At 35.9% G+C, this 25,673-nt stretch overlaps 1 protein-coding gene across 1 annotated transcript in view; it reads left to right on the forward strand.

Annotated features, from left to right (window-relative positions):
* The window catches only part of CAPZA2 (capping actin protein of muscle Z-line subunit alpha 2), a 67,739-nt gene extending 42,405 nt beyond the window's left edge, over positions 1 to 25,334 (forward strand). The window contains exons 5-10 of the mRNA XM_070423766.1: positions 10,507 to 10,713; positions 12,944 to 13,023; positions 18,546 to 18,624; positions 19,812 to 19,883; positions 23,211 to 23,273; positions 23,933 to 25,334. Of these exons, the coding sequence (XP_070279867.1) occupies positions 10,507 to 10,713; positions 12,944 to 13,023; positions 18,546 to 18,624; positions 19,812 to 19,883; positions 23,211 to 23,273; positions 23,933 to 24,073 (642 nt within the window). The 3' untranslated portion in view covers positions 24,074 to 25,334. The remainder of the gene's footprint in view (positions 1 to 10,506; positions 10,714 to 12,943; positions 13,024 to 18,545; positions 18,625 to 19,811; positions 19,884 to 23,210; positions 23,274 to 23,932) is intronic.
* Positions 25,335 to 25,673: the final 339 nt, after the last annotated feature.

Raw genomic sequence — 25,673 nt, forward strand, 5'->3', positions numbered from 1 at the left:
ACCGGGTGCCTCCTGCACATCCCACACTGGGGATCAAGCCCACAACCTCGGCATGTGCCCTTGACCAGAATCAAACCCAGGACCCTTCTATTACAGGCCAATGCTCTATCCACTAAGCCAAACTGGCTAGGGCCATACATTCTTTCTGATTGGTGTTTCTGATTTCTTAGGATACATTCCTAGAAGTGGGATCATTGGGTCAAATGGGAGTTCCACTTTTAATTTTTTTGAGGGAACTCCATACTGTTTCCCACATTGGCTGGCCCAGTCTAAATTCCCACCTGCAGTGTACTAGGATTCCTTTTTCCCTATGTTCCGCCAGCACTTATCATTTGTTCATTTGTTGATAATAACCTTTCTGACAGGTGTAAAGTGATACCTCATTGTCTTTTTAATTTGCACCTCTCGGGTGATTAGTGACTTTGAGCATTTTTTCATATGTCTCTTGGCCTTCTGTATGTCCACCTTGGAGAAATGTCATTTAGGTCCTTTGTCCATTTTTTAATTGGATTGTTTGTCTTCCTTTTGTTGTATGAGTTCCCTGCATACATTGGAGATTAACCCCTTATCAGATATATCATTGGCAAATATGTTCTCCCATGCAGTGGGCTCTCTTTTCGTTTTGTTGATGGTTTCTTTTGCTGTGCAGAAACTTTTTATTTTGATGTAGTCCCATTTGTTTATTTTCTCCTTGGTTTCCTTTGCCCTAAGAGATGTATCTGCAAACATGTTGATATGAGAGATGTCTGAGATTTTGCTGCCTCTGGTTTCTTCTGATATTTTTATAGTTTCACAACTTACATTTAAGTCTTTTACCTATTTTGAGTTTATTCTTGTGTATGTGTAAGTTGGTGATCTAGTTTCATTTTTTTTGCATTTACCTGTCCAATTTTCCTAATACCATTTATTGAAGAAACTGTCTTTATTCCAATGTATGCTCTTGCCTCCTTTGTCAAATATTAATTGAGCATAATGGCTTGGGTTGATTTCTGGGTTCTCTGTTTTGTTCCATTGACCTATATGCCTGTTCTTGTGCCAGTACCAGGTTGTTTTGTGTACACTGGCTTTGTAGTATGACTTGATACCTGGTATTGTAATCCCTCCAACTTTGTTCTTCTTTCTCAAGATTGTTGTGGCTATTTGGGGTCTTTTTTGGTCTTTTAAAAATTTTGGAGTGTTTGTTCTAGATCTGTGGAATATGCCCTTGGTATTTTAATAAGGATTGCATTGAATCTATAGATTGCTTTGCTTAGTATGGACATTTTAATGATGTTGAGTCTGCCAATCCATAAACATGGTATATTCTTCCACTTGTTTATATCTGCCTCTCTCTCTTTTTTCAATGTCTTGTAGTTTTCTGAGTACAGGTCTTTTACCTCATTTTTTTGCCATGGTAAATGGGATTGTTTGTTTAGTTTCTCTTCCTGAGAGTTCATTATTGGTATATAATAATGCCATCAATTTCTGGGTGTTAATTTTGTATCCTGCTATGTTGCCAAATTCATTTATGAAACCTAGTAATTTTTTTATGGCGTCTTTAGAGTTTTCTATGTACAATATCATGTTATCTGCAAATAATGACAGTTTTACTTCCTCCTTTCCAATTTGGATACCTTTTTTTTTCTTATCTGATTGCTATGGCTAGGACTCCAGTACTGTGTTGAATAAGAGTTGTGAAAGAGGGCATTCCTGTCTTGTTCCTGTAGTTCGGGAAATGGTTTTAGTTTTTGCCCATTGAGTATGATGGTGGCTATAGGTTTGTCATATGTGGTTTTTATTATGTTGAGGTATGATCCCTCTATTCCCACTTTGCTGAGAGTTTTTATCAGAAAGGGGTGTTGGATTTTGTCAAATGCTTTTTCTGCATCTCTATCTATGATCATATGATCATGTTATTTTTGTCTTGCAATCTGTTTATGTGATGTATCACATTTATTGACTTGCGAATATTGTATCAGCCTTGCATCCCTGGAATAAATCACCCTTGGTTATGGGATATGATCTTTTTAATGTACTGCTGGATTCGATTTGCTAACATTTTGTTGAGGAGTGTAGCATCTATGTTCATCAGGGATATTGGCCTGTAATTCTCTTTCTTTGTAGTGTCTTTATCTGCTTTTGGAGTTAGGGTAATGCTGGCCTCATAGAGCTTGGAAGTGTTCCTTGCTCTTGAATTTTTTGGAATTGTTTGAGGGGGATAGGTGATAGTTCTTTAAATGTTTGGTAAAATTCCCCTGTGAAGCCATCTGAATCAGGACTTTTGTTTGCTGAAATTTTTTTTGTTATTATTACTGCTTCAGTTTCATCAGTATTTATCAGCATATTCAGATTTTCTGATTCTTCCTGCTTGAGTTTTAGAAAATTCTATTTTTCTAGATTTGTCCATTTTGTCCAGATTGTCCATTTTATTGGAATATAGTTGTTCATAGTATTCTTTTATAATCCTTTGTATTTCTGTGGGGTGAGTTGTTACTTCACCTCTTTTATTCTGATTTAGTTTATTTGGGTCTCTCTTTTTGTTTCTTTATGGGTCTGGCTAGAATCTCTATGTCATTTGTTCCCACTCTGATCTTTATTATTTTCTTCCTTCTACTTTGGAATTTTCTTGTTTTTCTCTTTCTAACTTTTTAAGTTGTAGGGTTAGATAACTTATTACAGGTTTTTCTTCTTTCTGAGGTAGGCCTGTAATGCTATGAACTTCCTCTCAGGACTGCTTTTAGTGTGTCCCATAGATTTGGGGTTGTTGTGTGTTCATTTTCATTTGTTTCCAGGATGTTTTTTATTTCTTCTTTGATCTCTTTTGATAACCCATTCATTATCTAATAGCAAGCTATTTAGCTTCCATGTGTTTGAATGTTTTTGTGTGTGTTTATTGTAGTTGATTAACAATTAGTTCTCAATGGCAAATTATATCAGAGCTTTTCTTTCTCATGAGATTTTGGTTTCTTGGGTGTTTTTTGTTTTGTTTTATTTTGTTTTGTTTTTAAATTTAATTTTTCCCATCACCATTTGTTCCCTCTATGCCCTCTTCCAACTCCACACCTCCTCCAACCTCCCTGCAACCCCTGCAATCACCATACTGTTGTCCATGCCCATGAGTTCTCTCTCTCTTTTTGCTCAATCACTTCCAACACCCATTCTTCCCCCAGCTGCCTGCCTGCTCTCTAGGAGTTTTTTGTGTGTTTTTTTATGTTATACACAGTGCTGTATTGAACACCTTTCTACCTCCAGGCACATTGACTATTGTTTTCTCAAGATAAATTACTAAAAGATTTGCTGGGTCTCAGAAACAAGAAAAATCTTTTAAAAATGTTGGATAGCTCCCAAACTCATTTTCCGAACCTAGCATAATTTTAATATTTAAAATTAATAAAGATAAAACAAAAAAGCAAACTTGAGTAATTTCACGTATGACTATGGATTTAAAAGTTTTAAATAGATATTAACAAATAGAATCCAGGAATATATAAAAAGAATTATATGCCAAAATTGAATAGAATTTATTATTGGAATGTGAGGGTGGTTTAATGTAAGGTATTATATTGGTCTCCCCTGTCCTCCTTCCCAATGGTACCAATTTAGCCTGCTGACTATCAGTTTGCAATCTCAATTTTATATCTTAAACCTCTTTACTACATCATAAACTTTGTGAAAATAAAGTCTGTGTACTTGAATTCTTTTTCACACTCTCTCATTATTTGTTGTTAATTCAGAATTTTCCAGCCCATGGAAGGCACATATTTCTGGAGCCTGCATGGGTTTATAACTCCCAAAAGTGTTTATTATCCTGCCTTGGAGGATGCCTTTATTTTCCCAGAACTGATGTTTGCAGAGTGCATTATAAGGCATAACAATTTGGTTTAAATGTTTTGTATACTAGAGCCACTTTTTACTTCAAACAGATAGTAAAATCCTTCCCAAAACAAACTGCTATCTTCTAGACACTGCACATATGTAAAAAACAGTTTGTGATTATAGGATTCCTTTGAACAATTACATTTATAATCTCAAAGCCAACAGTTTTGCTTCCTAAACTGTGTGTCCATACTGATCAAATCAACCAGAGACTCCAACCTTTCCAAGTAGTTATGTGGGCTCAGCTTGGGTCTTAAATTAGAAAAGATGATAACATAAAAGGGAGGAATGGAAACTTCAGCAGCACAATAGCTGCCTCCCCAAAAGACTGAGAAATTATCCAGACCTCACAGGGTATAGATCATCAGACAGATCATTAAGCATCTATAATGTTGAAAAGATAACGAACAGCAAAGGAGCAAGCCTGCCAGAAGCAGAGGAATAAGATAAAAAACTCCCTGTTTTGAGCTATCAAATGGAACTGAACAGATAGATAATCAGGGCATCAAAATAACAAACCACTTTTCAGTTTTGCATTCTGATTAAGAAGATCAGATAAAAGATAAATACTCAATTCTACTTTACCTGTAGAGAAACCTATTTCTGGATAATTTAGGCCTGTGTTTCTCAACCAGGGGTGCCTCTGCACATATTTGATAATGGTTGAAGACAATCTTCATTGTTACACCTAGGGGGGTGGTGCTAGTGGCATCTACTGACTAGAGGCCAGCAATGCTGCTACCATTCTACAATACACAGGACAGCCTCCTTCTACCAAGAATTATCCAGCCCCAAATTTCAGTAGTGCTAAGGTTGAGAAATCCTGATTTAAGCCTAAAATAGTTTTTCTTTGAGTTAATGTAGGGGGGAAAAATGGGCCTTTTCTTTGAATTTTTCTCTTTTTTAATTGAATTTACTAGGGTGACATTGGTTAATAAAATTATATGGGTTTCAGGTGTACAAAAATTTATCATGTGTATATTGTATTGTGTATTCAACCACCTTTCATTACCATTTACCCTCTCTGTTTCCTCTTCTACCTGTCCCCACACCCTTTCCCTCTGGAATTCACCATATTATTATCTGTGTCTATGAGTTGTGTCAGGGGGTGAGGGGGTGAGGCCTAGTGTGGGATTTTTGGTGGTATTTGATTTTTGCTTTATCCAATATATTGATACTAGAGGCCCGATGCATGAAATTCATGCAAGGGGCTCGGCCCTCGCAGCTGTGGCGGCTTGCCTCAGCCCTCACAGCCCCAGCTTTATCCGCAAGGTTGTCCTGGAGGATGTCCAGAAGGTCGTTCGGCTGCCTGGTCTAATTAGCATATTATGCTTTTATTATTATAGATTATCTATTGACCAACAAATCAGGGTTTCCTTATGATATATTAATAGACAGTGAAAAGGAATTTGAAAAATTCAGCAGCTAGTTCATTACAAACACCCTAAGTAAAGATATGGATAGAAAAAAAAACTCTTAAATACAATAGCTTGTTTAACAAAAACCAATAGTAAATAGCATAAACTACAAACACAAATAACTTTAGTTAACAGAAAAGTTAACCAGGTATGTCTATTATTATTATTTTTAATAAAATGGAGGTATAGCAAATACGACAAGAAAATGAGAACTTTCAAAAGCTTTAGAAAAGAAGAGAAAAACTCATGAGTGATATGATTTATATATTTGGAAATATTGAGAGATTTGAGTAAAATTAACCTCCAAATTAACCTCCTAAGCCAAAAAAGAAAAACCCCACTAGACTTAAAAGAATTCCATAAGATGAAGTTAAGGTAAGAATACAAAACTCATTAGTTTTTCTCTGTTGTAGCAAGTAAGTACTTTAAACTAGAAATGGTTGGAGGAGGTGGAATTCCATTTTAAGTAGCAGTGAAATTAGACATTAACCTAGGAAAAACCTTGACAAGAAAGAAATAGGATTATGAAGAAAATGGTGGTTGTCTTCTTGAAACACATAAAACATGATCTGAAAAATGGAAAGGCACACCACATTTCATTTTGAGATAGAAAGTTAAATTATTTTTGGAACATGTTGTTACTGATTTCAGAGAGGAAGGGAAAAGGAGAGAGAGATAGAAACATCAATGATGGGAGAATTATCAATCAGCTGCCTCCTGTACACCCCCTATGGGAATTAAGCTCGCAACCTGGGCATGTGCCCTGTCCAGGAATTGAACCTTGAGCTCTTGGTTCATGTGGCAACGCTCAACCACTAAGCCACGTCGGCCAGACAAAAGTTAAATTATTTAAAAATTAAAATATGAATTTAATGTAGCTTGATTACAATCCTAATAGTTTTTTAATTAAAATTTTTATAAGATTTATGTGAAAAAATGCATGCTTACAAAAATGTAAGAACAGTAAGAATTGCCTAACTAGATACAGATAGCACAAGAACCTTTACAACCAATATAAAGTTAAATCAGGGTGGTATTGTATTGAGTAGACAAATCAGTAGAGCAGTATATAGAACCATGATTTAGTCCCAAAATATATGAAAATTTCTATATGTGACAAGGTTATAATTTAGACATTTAATAAAAGATATTGGCACAACTGGTTTCTATCAAGAAAAAGTTAAGTTGAATCTCTGTCTCATGCAATATACAGAAATAAATTTCATCTGAATTTAAAATATGTAAAATGGCACAGGTCAGATGGCTCAGTTGCTTGGAGAGTCATCCCATACACCAAAAGGTTGCAGGTTCGAGTCTGGGCACATATCTAGGTTGTGGGTTTAATCCCTGGGAGGCAACAGATCGATATTTCTCTTTCTCTCCCCCTTTCCCCTTTTCTCTCTCTCTAAAAAATCAATAAACATATCTTCAGGTGAAGATTAAAAGAAGCCCTAGCCAGTTTGGCTCAGTGGATAGAGCGTCGGCCTGTGGACCAAAAGTTCCTAGGTTCGATTCCAATTAAGGGCATGTACTTTGATTGCAGGATCCTCCCCAGCCCATGCCCTGGTCAGGGCATGTGCCCAATAGATGTGTTTCTCTTACACAGATATTTCTCTCTGTCTTTCCTTTCTCTTCCACTCTCTCGAAGAAATCAATGAAAAAATATATATACTAGAGGCCCGGTGCATAAAATTCGTGCACAGGGGTCAGGGTGTGTGTCCCTCAGCCCAGCCTGCACCCTCTCCAATCTGGGACCCCTCGAGGGATGTCTGACTGCCCATTTAGGCCCGATCCCTAACTGCCCTCCCCTGCTGGCCTGATCGCCCACAACTGCCCTCCCCTGCTGGCCATCTTGTGGTGGCCATCTTTACCACATGGGGGCGGCCATCTTGTGTGTTGAGATGATGGTCAATTTGCATATTGCCTCTTTATTATATAGGACTAGAGGCTCAGTTCACAAAAATTTGTGTGCTCAGGGGGGAGGAGGGGTCCCTCAGCCCGGCCTGTGCCTCTTGCAGTCTGGGACCCCTCAGGGGATGACCACCTGCTGGCTTAGGCCTGCTCCCCGGGGGATTGGGCCTAAGATGGCAATCAGACATCCCTCTGGCAGCCTGGCAGCCCTCGGGGGATGTCCACCTGCCAGCGGGGAGCAGACCTAAGCTGCAGTCAGACATCCTTAGCGCTGCTGAGGAGGCGGGAGAGGCTCCCACCACCACCGCTGTACTGGCAGCCATCAGCCTGGCTTGTGGCTGAGCAGAGCTCCCCCCTGTGAGAGCGCCCTGACCACCAGAGGGCAGCTCCTGCATTGAGCATCTGCCCCCTGGTGGTCAGTGTGTGTCATAGTGACCAGTCATTCCCAGTCGTTCTGCTGTTAGGGTCAGTTTGCATATTACCCTTTTACTATATAGGATAGAGGCCTGGTGCACGGGTGGGGGCCGGCTGGTTTGCCCTGAAGGGTGTCCCATATCAGGGTGGGGGTCCCGTTTGGGTGCCTGGCCAGCCTGGGTGAGGGGCTGATGGCTGTTTGCAGCTGGTCACACCCCCTTCAGGGTGGGGGTCCCCACTGGTGTGCCTGGCCAGTCTGGGTGAGGGGCTGAGGGCTGTTTTCAGGCTGGCGGGCAACTGAAGCTCCTAGCCTCTTCTTTTTTTCTGTTTTTTTTGTTTGTTTGTTTTTGATTTTGTTTTTTATTCTGGGATTTATTTACCTTCTATAGCTGTCACTGGAGCTGAGAGCCGGCTCCAGCTCGGAGGCCCGGCTCCAGCTCTGAGGCTGTGGCTGTCTGAAAGCAGGTATTGAGGTTTGTTTAGCTTCTATAATTAAAACATTGTTGCCATCACTGCCGCTTTAAGCTCTGAGGCCGAAGCTGGCTGAAAGCAGGTATATGGAGCTTGTTTAGCTTCTATAATTGCAACATTGTTTCTTAGACTGCAGCTCAGAGGCCTGCAGCGGCAGGCGGGGAATGTTGGCTTCCTCCATCACTGGAGCAAGCAAGCCTCCTGTTCACTTTAGCTGCCTGGCTGCCGGCCGCCATCTTGGTTGGCAGTTAATTTGCATATCGCCTTGATTACCCAATGGGAAGGGTAGTGAAGTTACGGTTAATTACCATGTTTGTCTATTATTAGATAGGATATCCTCAGGTGAGGATTAAGAAACAAACAAACAAAAAGATTAAAAGAAAAAAACTTCTAATGTGTAAAGTGACTAAAATTTTAAAAACATGTACAAGATAGGGACAGGGAAGACCATCCCTCCTATATAATAAAACCCTAATGTGCATATCGACCAAATGATGGAATGACCAACAGAGGGCAGACGCTCAACGCAAGAGCTGTCCCTTCATAGTCAGTGCACTCCCACAAGGGGAGCGCCACTGAGCCATAAGCTGGACTCACAGCTGGCGAGCACAGCGGCGGTGGCGGAAGCCTCTCCCACCTCCACTGCAGCGCTAAGGACCCCTCGGGGGATCCTGGAATGCAAGAGGGCGCAGACCAGGCTGAAGAACCCCCACCCCTAGTGCATGAATGTCGTGCACTGGGCCTCTAGCTTTAAATAAGACTGGAAACCCAGAAACTTTATAAAAGAGAAGATGGGCCCTAACCGGTTTGGCTCAGTGGATAGAGCATCGGCCTGCGGATTGGGGGGTCCCAGGTTCAATTCCGGTCAAGGGCATATACCTTGGTTGCGGGCACATTCCCAGTGGGGAGTGTGCAGGAGGCAGCTGATCGATGTTTCTCTCTCATCGATGTTTCTAAGAGAGAGAAGATGGGCATTTTTGCTGATAATAATTATTTTAACCGTAGAATGAAACAGTTACCTTAAAAAAAGCACATGTATAAATTAATAAGAAAAATATTAAAGGATATTTGCTCACAGAAGAGCAAATGGCCCCACTAAATATCAAAAGATGTCTAGATCTGTCAGGAGTCAAAGAAATAAAGTAATGAAATATATTTTCTACCCATCGGACTGAAAAAAAGAACTGTATGCCTATTGATTGTGATAATATGAAGGGAAACATATCTCATATATTATTCATATGTGGTTTGTTACAGTTATTTTTTTAAAAAGCAACAACAACAACAACATCTAACTCTATTTCCACTGTTGGGGATCTATCCAAGAGAAATAGAAGCATCTTAGTGGAAGTAAAAATATCAGTATGTTAAAATATATGTACAGTAATACTTATTTCAATATTTTTAATGTCCCCTCACTTCCCCCAAAAAAGAAAATAGCCTGGAAATAAAGAGATGGCCATTAATAGTAGAATGGCAGAATAAATTGTTATATCCACATCATGGGATATTATGCAACCATTAAAAAGAATGGTGACGTTTAGCAGTTGACTTTGAAGAATTTTCATGAGGTATTGATGTTCAAAAAAGCCAGATGCAGAAAAATGTGTGTGTGCATGCATTTTTATTGTATTCATATAAAACAATAACAAGAAAATCCCTGTATGCATTTATATGTATACATGGATATGTATATATTTATCTATATACTATATGGCCGAATGAAATTTAGAAGGATACATTCTGTGTTTTCATGATTTACATCAGAGAGATGGGGAAGTCGTGATGTAGATAAGGAGTCAAAAATTGGAGAATTGCAAGGGAAATTTTTTAAATCAGAAAATGTCTCATGCATATGTAATATAAATGTAGATAAATAAAATACATTTCAAAAAATTTGGAGTCAATTGAAAATAAATGTCAATGGCTAGTTTATAGAAACAAGAGGGAGGCACTTCACAGTAGATGAGATTGTGGCCCAACAACAATGTAGGACACACAAGAGGAGTTTCACTGGATTAAAACCATTCTTGTAATCATCCTCATCAAAGGTTAATTATTGTCACTTCCTTAGATTTGAGGAACTGGAGAATGATAACAGAAATAGTAAGCTATTCATAGATCTGACTCCAACAATGTATTAGAAGAATACATTTTTTTCACTGGGAGCTAGAAGTTATTAAATCAGATCCACTCATTTGAAGTCTACTCATTTGAAGTAGTTGTGCCATTTAGTTAAATCAGTTGTTTGGAGTAGATTTATTTTATAGTTTTAAGGGAAAAGCTTAAGTGAATGTATATTAATATATATTAGTATTTAAATGGTATTTTTAAACATTTATCTTTATTGTTGAAAGTATTACAGATCTCCCCCTTTTCCCCCATTGACCCCTTAAATGCTAAATACTTTTTTCCAATATTTATTGTATCATTGAAGGTATTGATAACAGAACATGGCGATGTGGGAAATGGAAAGTTTTTGGATCCAAAAAATAGAATCTGTTTCAAATTTGATCACTTAAGAAAGGAAGCGACTGATCCAAGACCGTATGAAGCAGAGAATGCAATTGAATCATGGAGAACTTCAGTAGAAACTGCCCTGCGAGCTTATGTAAAAGAACATTATCCGAATGGAGTCTGCACTGTAAGTCATCAGTGAAAGTCACCTTTTCCTTTCGTCTTCTGACAGTGTTTTTATGGTCTCTTGAATTTTATAGTAATTTATAGAACTTGTCATTCTTTTTTTTTTTTCTTGAAGTAAATATTTTCAAGAATGTTTACTTTTTTTTTTTCAAGAAATTCTAAATAGTAAATATATTATGATAGCCCAGAGTGGAAAAATGCTGTACCTTGAATTAAATTCAAGTAGGAATTCCCATATATTGATTAGAAGAGCACAGTTATGATGAGATTTTTTAACCCTTTGAGTGCCAACCAATATCCTAGGAACTATGCTAAAATTGCCAAGGCATTTTTGCTGATTTTACAGCAGTTTAGGAAAAAAATTATGAATTGCAAGTAAATGAAGTTACATATTCAGTATCTTCCACAAAATCATCATCTTCACAGCAAAAATTGACATATTTAGCAATATCATCATCACTAATAAAAGCAGACTTAGAACTGGACACTGCAGGAGGAGCGCAATAGCGCTCCCAGCACTTTTGGCGAAAGACAGGAGGAGCGCGATCATGCTCCCTGGCACTCTAGGGGTTAATCTCATGTTCATGGTTCATCTCAATAAGTTTTGATCAATCTTCTTTTTATTAAGCTATGAGATCTTGGAACAAATAAAATTATATGGAAGTGGAGTTACATCCTCGTGTCTTTTAAAATAAAATTTCTTATGTTTTATAATGTTCTTTCATATGTTTAAGCTATCTTTATATTTCCAGAATGAAATAAGTTAGAAAGTAGGAGAGCTTTTTTTTTTCTCTCTCTCTTTTCATAAGATTGTTTGTACCCAGATAGGCTTTTTAGTCCCCCACAGTGAGTTTGTGCTGTAATTTCTGTAGCCAGAGTGATCTTTTGAAATGCCAATCGGATCATGAAAATTCCCTATTTAAAATCCTTCATCAATTTTCCATTGCACTTAGGATAGAATCTGGGTTTCTGAACATGGCTTTCAAGGCCCTATGGACCTGGCCTCTGCCTGTCTCTCCAACCTAAGGTGACCATGTGTTTTGGTTTATACCTACTGTCCCAACATAATCCTATCTAATAAAGAGGGAATATGCTAATTGACTGTCACGCCCTCAAAGATGGCAATGCCTACAGCCACAAGATGGCAGCTCCCAGTCCCTGCCTGCCTCCAGAGTCCCCCAGTCTCCTCAGCCCTCCAGCCACCCAGGGCCGGCCCAAGGCGCAGGCAAGCCTCAGATGGCAGCTGCCCAGCCGCCTAGGGCTGCCCGAGGCTCAGGTAACCAGGGCTGGCTAAGGCTTGTGCTGCCGGCAGTGGCAGCAGCAGAGGTGTGATGGGTCATCGCCTTTCCCTGATCCCCGGGTCGCTTCCCGCCCCTGAGGGCTCCCGGATTGTGAGAGGGGGCAGGCCAGGCTGAGGGACCCCTCCTCCAGTGCATGAATTTTCATGCACCGGGCCTCTAGTTATTAATATTACCAAGAGAACCCTGTTTCACTCTCAGAAGTTTCCTGGTTAAAACAAAAATCCATATGGTTTCTTAAGTTTCTAGCGCTCAACAATTATTTGAGAAATAAAGTCTAACTTAAAATACCTTATACTTTTTTAAACTATAACCTTGTAGATTAGGATTATTTTGGAAGAATAACTCAAAAATAAGGTGGTTAAATTTAATTTGAGAGAGTTGAATTAGAGAGTCCTCACTTGTCCTGGGGGATTGAAAAGCACGATTTAAACATTACTTCTAAAGCAGTAGGCTAGAGGTAAAATAACATCATCATATCATCATAGGCATTCTCTTAACAATCTTTCTTAGTTATAAGTAAATTTCTCATCTTTTTCCAGATACTTTTTTAAATGACTAGAGAAATTGCAATCCCTGAGATTGTGAAATAAACAAAGATGATAATCACAGTCTAGGTCTAGTTTTTATTTACATGGAAACAGCCATATTGATATCTGTATGTTCATGCTTCTCCTGATATTTGTGTTTGGAATGGAAAATATGGTATATCTAGAATATTTATGACTACTTTACAATCAGTTTTACTCAGTAAATTGCATGTTGTTAATTGTGAGTTCTTTTATGATCCACAAAGGCTCTGTGATTAAGTGTTCTAATTTGAGTATTATATGTTCCTGCCAAAGACACAATTTTTAGTATCGTATAGATTTATAAAGTTGAACTTTCTGTGGCCCTAAATTCACTCTTATGTTTGTTTTCTTTGCCATCAAGGTATATGGTAAAAAAATAGATGGACAGCAAACCATTATTGCATGCATAGAAAGCCATCAGTTCCAAGCAAAAAACTTTTGGTAAGTTAAAATTTTGGTGCATTGGAGAATTTCGACATTGTTTATATTCTTTGTAAAAGGTTTTTGCTTTATTGATTGAGCCTGTACCTTGCTTGTATGATTGAAAAAGAGCAATCTAAACATAATATAAAACTTCAGCCTTTTTATGACCCAGAGATTCCACTTCTAGATATATATCTAAAAAACCGAAAACACTAATTTGAAAGAACTTATGCATCCCTATGTTTATTGCAGCATTATTTACAACAGTTAAGATATTGAGGCAATCCAGGGGCCCTTCAACAGATTATTGGATAAAGAAGTGGTACATATAAATACAATGGAATATACTTGGCCATAAAAAAGAATGAAATCTTACCATTTGCAACAGCATGGGTGCACGTAGAGGGTATTATGCTCAGTGTAATGTCAGAGAAAAACAAATGCCTATGATTTCACTTGTATGTAGAATCTAAAGAACAAAATAAACAAAATTGAAATGGACTCATAGACGCAGAGAGCAAACTGGTGGTTGTCAGAAGGGAGAGGCTTGGAGGACTGGGTGAGAGAGGTGAAGGGGTTAACAAATACAAATTGGTAGTTACAAAATAGTCACAGGGTTGTAAGTAAAGCATAGGGAGTATAATCAATAGTATTATGATAACTGTATGGTACCAGTTGGGGTACTGGAAATACTGAGAGGAACATTATGTAACGTATATGATTGTCTAACCACTAAGCTGTACACCTGAAACCAATACAAAATAAAATTGGAAGAGGGGGGAACCTTCAGCCTTTTGATACAAAAACTAGCAAGCAGCATCCTAAGGGAACTTGTGTGCCTTTGAGCCGACCAGTTGGAGGCCCGTATGCTCATTCTGAGAAGGGGTTGTTTCTGAATGAGACTTATATGAGGGAGGAGGGCAGAGGTGAAGAATTAAGACTTTTTTGTGTGTGTGAACTTTAGGGACTCTGACGTAGATATTTTCATGTGGATTGCCTTGTCCCCAGTTAGCCAATGTGAGGAAGTAATGGCATATTTTATACAGTGGAGCAAATTACAATCATGCCTTATAATTTTTGTACAAGTCATTTGATTACTTACTATAAAAGTCTAGCCTCCCAAAGCACTGACTTGCCCTATTAATCTTTTATCTTTGACAAGTTGGTAGGCCTTTTTATTCTTAAATAATACTCTGAGATATCTCCTGTTAAAAAAAAATTTTGAAGCTCTTCAAGACTTTATAAATTCAGAATTAAATGAAATCTTTATATCCCCCTTTTTAGTTAATTCATACTATGCTCATCAGAGTAAGTATGATCATAATATCTACCTGTTAAGTGTATTAGTCTTTGATTTGCTAGCCAGGTTGGCTGGTGGTGCTCCTGAAGGCGTTAGTAACCCCTATGGGCCAGTTTGGTCTATGTCCCAAACTTGCTCCACTATTTAACCATCTCAGAAATAAATGCAAGGTTACAAAGTTAACCAAGAGCATTTGAAGGAATGTAAATACATTATCCCTGAAGGAAAATCAATTTCACATGTAAACAAGCTGCAGTCACTTAAAGATTTCTTCATTTTTATATTTTCAAGGACTTTTAAAAAAATGTTGTAACATTTTAAAAATATGTATGGCATGACAACTACTTAAAGGGAAGACCAGGTTTCTTTCCCCCTCTAAGTGTATGATACTGTGATACTACACGCACCTAAAGCAGAGCTCATTTTTCTTTTCCAGTTTCATGTTGGCCTGTTTCAACAGAATGGGGTGAAGTTTGTTGTAAGATACGTGTAGCCTAATGTTAGCTTTGTGGTCTAAGTGTTATCTCTCAAGCGGATTCCTAAGTAGACCAAATCTTTTGTTGCTAAAGTGTTCTGTGATACATGGTTAAGACAACTTTCATCCCCTAGGACAGTGATGGCGAACCTATGACACTTGTGTCAGAGGTGACACGCGAACTCATTATTTTGGTTGATTTTTCTTTGTTAAATGGCATTTAAATATATAAAATAAATATCAAAAATATAAATCTTTGTTTTACTATGGTTGCAAATATCAAAAAATTTCTATATGTGACACGGCACCAGAGTTAAGTTCGGGTTTTTCAAAATGCTGACACGCCAAGCTCAAAAGGTTCGCCATCACTGCCCTAGGATCTACTTTTTAAGCCTAACATCCCCTGTAGTTATCAACTGCATGTACAGCCTCTAGAAATTAGTATGATAAGCTGACCAACTTGAAGGGAGTAATTATCCATAGGGCCTGACTCCAAAGAAAAGGAGTTTAGTATAGCAGAAGTATAAGCCAACCTAGGCATGTTGTAAAGCCATTTGAAAGTAACTCAAAGCAAGTTTTGTGATTAGAAATATAGTGCTCGAGTCACATTGTGCTTTAAAAGGTTGTGGAAAATGGACAAATTAAAAAGGGAAAAAAAGGATTTCTCCATTTTAATCTTAAAAACCTGTAGCATTAATCTACCAGTATCCTAAATAAATAAATCTGCATAAAATCACTATTAATTTATGCTATTTGTGTCAGGATATGTTAATAAAATAAACCTTGTTGAAACTGAACTACTTAAAGATAAATTCTTGCTACTAAGTTTTACCTTAACCGTTTGAGTCCCACATAAAGTAAAACAACTCATTTATTTCTCCACATAAAGTAAAACAAGCGCTATCACGCTGTTTGGGTCTTTTCATACTCATTTAGAGAAAGCACGGTTGCGCTGTTTGGGATTCTTCGACAGTGTTTTTTCAATACCCCCTGGGACTCAAACGAATCGTATGTTTTCTTGACATAAAATCTCAGCAACGCAATCGCGCTGCTTGGGACTCAAACGGTTAAAGCATATTACCTTAAAGTATGCTATAATAAATTTACTAATTAATTTTCAAAAATATAATTTATTAGAACTCTAGCATATTTAAAATGAAGATTATGTCTGTCCTTGAATTTTACTTTACATATCTGATCAATGTTTTTTTCCTAAACTGTCACTAAGAATACTATATCATTGAAGTTAAAAATGATTTCCAATTTTGGGAAAAGACAAATTTTATATGATATTCCAAAGTTCTCAACACCACATATCACAAGAATCTCATTAAAATATAAATATTGGTGCAAAGAAATATATTTCAATTCACCTGAAGTAAAACTAGAATAAAAAATCAGAAAATATTAGTCATGATGTTTTAGTTTTGGGTTTTTTTATGTGTGTGTTTTTAATGGATGTTTTGTAGATTTCACTAGGGACATTCTCTTCTTGGTCTCTACTGTTTCCCTAATATCTAGCCATATTAGAGAGCTTAATAAATGTTTTTTGAATGAATACACATTTGTAATTACAACATTAATAGAAGAGAGGGGAAGATTATAATTAAAGGCTATGACATATTGACTGTTTACACCATTGATGAAAGGGTACTTTCTACTCAGCATCATTTACTTTTACTATGTAATAATTTCTTTGGAAGGATCTTTTGAAATAGTTCTCAAATTCATACCATTACTTGATTTGGATTTTTTTTTTCTGTTCACAGTCAGTCATGATAAGTTAGGAATGTATATGCCTAGAACTCACTAGTGCTTGATATTAATAACTAAGTAAAAGGAATAACTTCTTTTGGAATTATGAAATAAAATGAATAGATCTAGGACAGTGATGGCGAACCTATGACACGCGTGTCAGAGGTGACACGCGAACTCATTTTTTTGGTTGATTTTTCTTTGTTAAATGGCATTTAAATATATGAAATAAATATCAAAAATATAAGTCTTTGTTTTACTATGGTTGCAAATATCAAAAAATTTCTATATATGACACAGCACCAGAGTTAAGTTAGGGTTTTTCAAAATGCTGACATGCCGAGCTCAAAAGGTTCGCCATCACTGATCTAGGTTCTTTCCAACTGAGCTTCTATGGATAATTTTGGATGAGTCACTAAAAATCAAGACGTTAAACAATTCTCTTTTATTTTGTACGTGATAAACATTGTTCTAATAATAATACTTTTCAAATGTTAAGTGTTAACTTTAGGTATGAGAGTCATCATTCTACAGATTTTTATGATTGGTTAGACTGCAAGAATATTGAAAAGAACACAAATAATTTTATACCAAAGCCAATATAGTGATCTATTAGCCCTGTGATTATTTTAGAAATGTATACTGTTCAAAAGAACTAACAGGCCCGGGCTGTTATGACTCATTGGTTAGAGTGTTAGCCTGGGCATCAAAAGGTCATAGGTTTGAGCCCAGGGAGGCAACCAATCGATGTGCCTGTCTCACATCCATGTTTTTCTGTCTCTCCTCCTCCACCTCTTCCTCCCTCCCTTCCATTCTCGCTAAAAATCAATGGAAAAAATATTCTCAGGTGAGGGTTAACAAAAAAACAAAACAAAAAAACTGACAGGTACAGATTTGCATATCAGAGTGTCTATAGTGTGCAAAGAGCAAGTAAAGATGGAAAGAAAAGAGAAAAGGAGTTGCTATGGAAAAGGCTCTCCGGGGCGGGAAGGATAAATTTCATTACCTGGAATCGGAGACAAAAATGAATAGCATACCTGTTGCTTGATGTAACTTCACAATTTCCTACCATGATGAATATGTATTAATTTGTATATCGAAAATAATTTCAGGAAGTGGTAGGAGGGATGTGCCTTTGATGTGAAAACTTTAAACCTAAAATTGGAAAGGAGGTGTGGGGGATATCTGATGCTTATAATTCTTTATAGCCCTTTTCTTTCCAGATATCAAAACCTCCTTAAGAATGTTGTATTACTGCCCTGGCCAGTGTGGCTAAGTTGGTTGGGCATCATCCCATGCCACGAAAGGTTGTTAGTCAGGGCACACGCCCAGGTTGCAGACTTGATCCCCAATGCGGGGTGTGCAGGAGACAGTTGATCGATGTATTGCTCTCCCATCGATGTCTCTCTCTTTCTCCCTCTTCCTCTCTCTCTCTTTCTTAAAAAAAAAAAAAGAAAGAAAGGAAAAGAAATCAATTAAAAAAAAGAATGTTGTACTATCCATTCTTTTAAAATTATTTGGTACTTTCTATAACTCAGTGGATGTTAAACTGTATTGATTTGCTAAAGCACCTGATAATATGAACATTTATTTATTCTTAATTAAAACATAAGTGAGTCAATTAAAGAAGCAGCTTAAAATTTTTCTCTAAAAGTAGCTTACATGTTTTAGTTTAATGAATATCTAGCATTCATCCCCCACATTCTCTCATACTATAACATTACATTTTTAAAAAATGGTTTTTAATAGATTTCAGAGAGGAAGGGTGAGAGAGATAGAAATTTCAATGATGAGAGAAAATCATTGATCAGCTGCTCCCTGCATGCCCCAATACTGGGGATCTAGCCCACAACCCAAGTGTGTGCCCTGGGAATGGAACCGTGACCTCCTAGTTCATAGGTTAGTGCTCAACCACTGAGCCATGCCGGCCAGGCTGTAACATTCAATTTAAATCTGTCACTTAAAATTTATTTTCCCTACCTATTTACAGCTGCTGTTTTTATTTTTAAGGAATGGTCGTTGGAGGTCAGAGTGGAAGTTTACAATCACTCCTTCAACCACTCAAGTGGTTGGCATCTTGAAAATTCAGGTATGAAATAAAATGAATTTATTTAGTGATCTCTGAATAGCAAAACAATGATTCATAAGTTTACATTTTTATAATATAAAATAACCATTTCTTCTTCAGATCTTTGTGTTGAGGAAATTGGAAAAACAAGTAGTGCTGATTTCATCTTTTAAATAATGTTGTAATGCATTCTCTATAGTCATCAAGAAACTGCAAGGATAACTGACAGATTCTCAAAACACAGTTAAAATTAGGTGTTATCACTCAGTCTGTTCTTTAAATAATTTGCTCATATAAGCATTTTCTTTGTATTTTTCTGAATTGCTGGGCCTTTTGCCATTCCCTAATCTATTTTTCACACTTGCAATCAAAAGAGATGATTTTTTAAATTTAAATCTGGATATATTACTTGCTTGCTTACAAACATTTTAGCAGTATTCTCTCACCTACTGGATGGTCTAGACATTTTTATGTGGCGTTCAAGGCCCAAAGTTGACTTGTTCCCTACTATATATATCTCTCTCCAGCCACTCCTCTCCCTCCCTGACTTCACACACATTCCATCCAAGTATCTCCAAGCCTTCCTATATAAAGTACGCTGTTCTCTAAGCTAAGTTTCCTTATCTTCCCTGATTTGTCAGTCATTTTGCTAAACCCAAGTGCAGTGTTATCTTTTTTTCTGAAGTCCCTTTTTGAATGCTAGAGAGAATCTGGAGTATTACTAATTTACTTTTTACATACCTGATATGTTGTGTTGAAATCTGAGGTCAGGAATTTTTTTTTTAAAAAAAGCTATATGTCCCTAGAACCTTCTTAATAGGAGGCACACATAGTAATCACTCAATTAATGTTTTGTGAATAAACTCATGTCTTTGAATTTGAGGAATTAAATGATTGGTAGAAATACACAAAAGAGAAGCAACGTTGGGGAGGTAGTATTGTGAGCTCACTTTTGGAAATCTTGAGTTTAGCTACCAGAATATTTATGAGGTAAAAATGTCCAGCAGTCAGATCAGTGGAGGGCTTGCCTGCGTGACTGCAGGAACTGCTAACTAGTGTTCTCACTAGACTGAGGGCAGGAGTTCACCAGAGAAGTTTAGGTTACAGCTTAAATTGGTAGTCGCATACAATGATGTGATTGTTGAAGCCATGAGGATCATGATGGTTCCTGCCTATAATATGGTTTCTGCACTTTCTTTTTTTAATAGGTTCATTATTATGAAGATGGTAATGTTCAGCTAGTGAGTCATAAAGACATACAAGATTCCCTAACAGTGTCTGTAAGTAATTAATTCTAAAATAAATGTAAACAACCTAATCCTTCTGTAAAACTAGAACAGTTTTGGAAGTAACATTTAAGCAATATTTCTGCTTCAAATTAAAGTGTTTTCAGGTAGATTCAAGATGGTAAGTAATGGAAATTGGTACCTAACTTTTTTTAGCAGCTTTATCGAGATATAATTCACATGCCATTCACCCTGTTAGAGTGTAAATTTCAGTGTTTTTTAGTATGTTAACAGGATTGTATAATAATCAACACAGTCTAATTTAGAACATTTTTGTCCTCTAAAAATCCAGTACCCATTATCAATCACTCCCCATTCCCCCCACCCCATCCCCACCAGCCCTATCAAATCACTCTCAGGCCTAGATAACCATGAATCCGATTTTCTGACTGTGGATTTGCCTATTCTTGACCTGTCAAATAAATGGAATCCTATAATATGTGATCTTTTATGACTGGCTTTTTTCACTTAGCATGTTTTCAGTTTTCATTTATGTTGGAGCAAATATCAATATTTAGTTCCTTTTCATTGACAAGTAATATTTCATATACCACATTTTATTTATCCTCTTATTAGTTGCTGAACATTTGTGTTGTTTTCTACTTTTTTGCTGCTATGAACTTTCATGTAAAAATTTTTGTGCAGACATTTGTTATAATTTCTCTTTGGTATATATGTGGCAGTGGAATTGCTGGGTCATAGGAGACTAACCTTTTAAAAACTGCCAGACTGTTTCCAGAGTGGCTGCGTTATTTTACATTTCCATCAGTCGTATATGAGGGTTCCAGTTTTTCCACATCCTCACCAAAATTTATGTCTGTCTTTTTGGTTATAGCCATCCTAGTTGGTATGAAATGGTATCTTTTGGTTTTTATTTACATATTCCTGATGGGTAATGATAATGAGCATCTTTTCCCGTATTTATTGGTCATTTATGTATTTAAAATGTCTGTTCAGATCCTTTGCCTATTCTTAATTGGTTATTTGTGTTTTATTGTTGAGTTGTAGGTTATATATTCTGGATTCAAATCCTGTATCAGAAATATGATTTGCAAATTTTACCTCCCATTCTATATATTTTTTCATTCTCTTGATAGTATAATTTGCAGAACAAGGTGTTTCATTTTGTTTTGTTAATCCTCACCCAAGGATAAATTTTTCCCATTGATTTTCAGAGAGGGGAGTGAGAGAGGGAGGGAAAAAGAGAGAAACATCCATGTGAGAGAGACACATCGACTGGTTGCCTCCTGCACATGCCCTGGCCCACCCCAGTCAGGGCTGGGGATGGGACCTGCAACTCAGGTGTGTGCCCTTGACCGGGAATCGAACCTATGACCCTTCACTCCACGGGCCAATGCTCTAACCATGGAGCCACACCAGTCTGGGCAAAATTTCAGTTTTGCTGTAGTCCATTTGTTTCTTTTGTTGCTTGTGTTTTTGGTCCATAAATAGAAACCATTGCCTAACCCAGTGGCCGGCACACTGTCGTGGAGATTTACCTTGAGTGTTTTTTCTACAAATTTTATAGTTTTAGCTTTTAAATTTACATCTCTGATCCTGTACTTAACCTTTATGTTTGTGTTGTATGCTTTTTTTCTCTCTCTATTAGGATTATAATTTAATGAAGTTTTTTGAAGTTCAGCTTTCAAATTCGGGAAACTTTGAACTTGGTTTTATTTCCCTGAAAAGTTTTTCACACATTCTTTCCATTGCATGTGCATCAATTTCTTTGTGGATTTTCATTGCCCCAAGGATATTAATAATATAACATTACTGTGATATTCTCGCATAGGCATTTGTGTTGTGCTAAGTGGTACTCTTCTTGCAAAATTTGCTAATATCCACGCGACATTGTATTCGGTATAGTTCAATATCATGAACAAGCATAAACAGGCATTTGGTTATTATCTTCTTTGGGGAGCTTGACATTGGGCAGAGATTCTTTTTATGAAACATTTGTTGCTCTGGCCAGTTTGGCTCAGTGGATGGAGCGTGGGTTCACAGACTGAAGGGTCGGGGGTTGATTCTGGTTAAGGGCACATACCTCTGTTGCAGGCTCAATCCGTGGCCCTAGTGGAGGTTCATGTGGAGGCAACCCATCGATGTTTCTCTCTCTCTCCCCCTCCCTTCCATTCTCTCCAAAAATCAATGGAAAAATATCCTCGGGTGAGGATTAACAAAAAAGAGAAAGAGACATTTGTCTACAAAAATTATAGACTGTGGAGTTGTGAGAGATGGTTATTATAGTAATTAAACTTTACTAATATATCAATTTATGCTGAGTTTTTTAGAAATGTGTTTTTCACTTTATCTTACAGGTTTTCATTGTTGTTTTATTGTTTTTAGACAGAAAAACATACCCATTATAGAAATATAAATATATACTTGTAAATATATAAGTTGATCCTTAATATGGGGACTAAGGGTGCGAACTTTTTTCACAGTTGAAAATCTGCATATAACTTTTGACTCCCCCAAAACTTAATAGTCTACTGTTGACCATAAGCCTTACCGATAACAGTCAATTAATAAATTTTATATATTATATGTATTATGTAATATATTCTTACAGTAAAGTAAGCTAGAGAAAAAATGTTATTAAGAAAATCATAAGGAAGAAAATATATTTACAGTACTGTGTATTTATTGAAAAAAATCCAAATATTAAAAAAGTGGACTCCTACAGTTCAAACCCATGTTGTTCAAGGGTCAACTATAAATGATATAGTAAGGTATTTTGAGAATTTTATATTAACACTGTTTTATACAAACGTCTAGATTTCCATTAACATTACTGTTAGCAAAAAAAACATCAAAGAAGGCCACGTATTAGAAAGTTTAAAGAATTCCAAAATATATTTCAACAATACAATAAATTTACCTAAACTGTAAAATATGCTCTTCCTAATTGGTAATATTTTAAGGTATTATTATTATTATTATTATTATTTATAGAATGATATTTAAATATAGTCATTAATTAGGAATCTGACTTCTTACCTATAAAGATTATCTAATGGAATGCATGTCAAGTGTTATAATTGCATTTTTCAGCAAAGTGTATTATTAAAATTTCTCCTTCTTTAACCAGTGAAACTCTGAGACCAGCCTCATTCTATGAACTTTTCAACTTTTTTTTCCTAGTTCCCCTTGGACTTAGAATAATTCTCTTACAATATTTTCCCCTTATTACAATTTCTATCAGTTATTTATTAAATTATAACATTTTTAACCATACATTTATAGAATACCTATTTAAAAATAATAGTGGTATGGTTTTAAATTAATATTTTATTCACTTTTGGTTTTGTTTTTATTCAGAATGAGGTGCAAACAGCAAAAGAATTTATAAAGATTGTAGAAGCTGCAGAAAATGAATACCAGGTATGATCTTCAAAATACTTTTATCTATATTTGCTTATAAATAATACCACTGAAAATTTAATTTTAGTCATAAGCCTGAATTTTTTTCATTGTTTCACTGCAATAAGACGTAGTCTTTTTGTGTGTTTTTTGTTTGTTTTTACTTCAAGGGCAAACTTGTGAAAATGTAGGCAAAATTGAGTATTTTTCAAAATATGCCAAGGTTTTAAATGATTGTTTCTGATTGGAAATTTTTATTTAGGAAGTGTTTCCCAAAGCATTTGGATTATGTGTCTGCTGAGGTCATATTTCATTTTGTATTCTGCTTTTCACATTGAGCATAAACATTTAATTTGTGGATTGGACAAGTTTTCATTCCTTACAAAGAGTAATTTATGAAATCGTTCTGAGTGAATAATAGTAAAATAGATCCAAAATTAGAATGCTCAAGTGTTAACTCATTTATAATTTCATTTCATTTGAATTTAATTATTTAAAATGATAAGCATTTTCTATTAGCTGCTTTTAAACAGCTATTAAAAACATATTTGGATTTTATTTGACTTTTAAAAGCAATGAAGCAGGCTGCCATAATAATGGTTTTCCTAAAACACCTATGTGTTTTATAAATTGTTCTGTTCCTTAAATTTCTTTAAACCTTTAACCACTGTTTTTCATAGACTGCCATCAGTGAGAATTATCAGACAATGTCGGACACTACTTTCAAAGCCTTACGTCGACAGTTGCCAGTTACACGCACTAAGATTGATTGGAACAAGATCCTCAGCTACAAGATTGGCAAAGAGATGCAGAATGCATAAGATGAACATTGCATGATTGGATCATTTTAGTGTCTCTGTGTTTTTAAAAAAAATTGTTGCAAAATTATTCAGAACGATCAAGCTACCCAGTCAGGTGGGCTGTTGCCATTTAAATATCACTGTAATTAGTTTGGTTAGAGCACAAAGCTTAGCTAATCAGCCGTTATTTTTAATTTCTTTTGTTCAAAGAGGATTGAAAATAAGTTTAGTTTAAATGTCTTTCACTTTCTGTTATGCCTTTCTTACAATGAAGAGATGATTCCTCTAGTTTAATGTTAAAAGTTTTTGAAGTGTTTCAAAAATATTTTAATTACCATAACCCTAAAATTATTGTCTTTTGGTTTATGAAGTGTGTAACTTTTGATATTTGCCAGTTCTTTTTAAAGGGGTCTATAATGGACTTTATAGTTTAAGGTGGTTGATGGATTTAGCCATATATGCTGCTAAAGAAATTGTCTACCTTTTCCCCCTCACCTCTTCCATTTATGTAAGATTGATATTAGAGGGAAAGCATTTTCTATACCAATTGTGTTTAAAGCTTTCAAGAAGGTTATTTAGCTAGCTTAGTGTTTAACTAAACTTTTTTTAAACAAGGCCAAGGTCTAATGCTGTTTTGAGATTCTAAAATTAAATGAAAAACTTATTTCAGAAATGCATTTAATGCTTTTTTCTTGTGAGTTATGCAAATTAGCTTGAATTCCATATGTTCTTGAGTTATTTTTATCACGAAGCCACAAATGTATTATAACAAGGCAAATTGTAATATATATATAATCCTGAACTATGACCATGTCTCAGTTGATTTTTTTTTCTTGAATTGAAAAGTACTGAAATTCCATGTGACATTAAGATGAAATTTTTCTTATTTATTTGAGTAGAAAATCACTTACCAGTGAGTCATACTATTTTAAAATACTTTCTTTAAAAATTGTGATTCTTAACTGGTTGTAAATTAGAAAAGCTGGGAGTACATAAGGTATGCAGTTACAATCTAAATTTTTCCATCTTCCTGTGCATCATATGCATGTTTATAATATTTTTAAAAATACAATTACTGATGCTACAGGGATTTCAAACCTGTGGTGAATGTAAGTATTTAATATAGGGAGTGGATTGGATTATGGTTTCATCAATCGAGTACCGCTTATTATACTCCAGTGGAATTCTTTCCTCACATACTTCTGCAAATGTCTGGGCCTGGAAATGTTTTTTTAAAAAATACCACTTTTATTATGCACAATAAAGTATTTCATTAGCTTGAGTTGTATAGATTTTTAAAATTTTCTTAATAAAAGCATATTATTTAATTTATTTTTTAAAATCACTGTTGGGCTTTGGAAAGCATTGAAAATATGAAATTTCGACATTTTTAGTTAAATCGTTTTCTCTAGTTTTAAAATACAACTTTTGTCATAGTGGGATTCCTTAAGAAAATGAAATGGCAAATTTAAGACATTTCAATAGTCTGATGATGATTGTGAAGTAAATACTAGATTAATCTTTGAAGATTTTTTTAATGATTTTAAAAAATAATTTTATTTTATTGCAAGGTAACAGAAGGCATGCAATAGTTATTTTGTTTACAAGAGGTACAGCTAAA

Source organism: Myotis yumanensis, unplaced genomic scaffold, assembly GCF_028538775.1.
Source record: "Myotis yumanensis isolate MYYU_CA2020_CCGP unplaced genomic scaffold, mMyoYum1.0.hap1 SCAF_9, whole genome shotgun sequence".
Taxonomy (NCBI): domain Eukaryota; kingdom Metazoa; phylum Chordata; class Mammalia; order Chiroptera; family Vespertilionidae; genus Myotis; species Myotis yumanensis.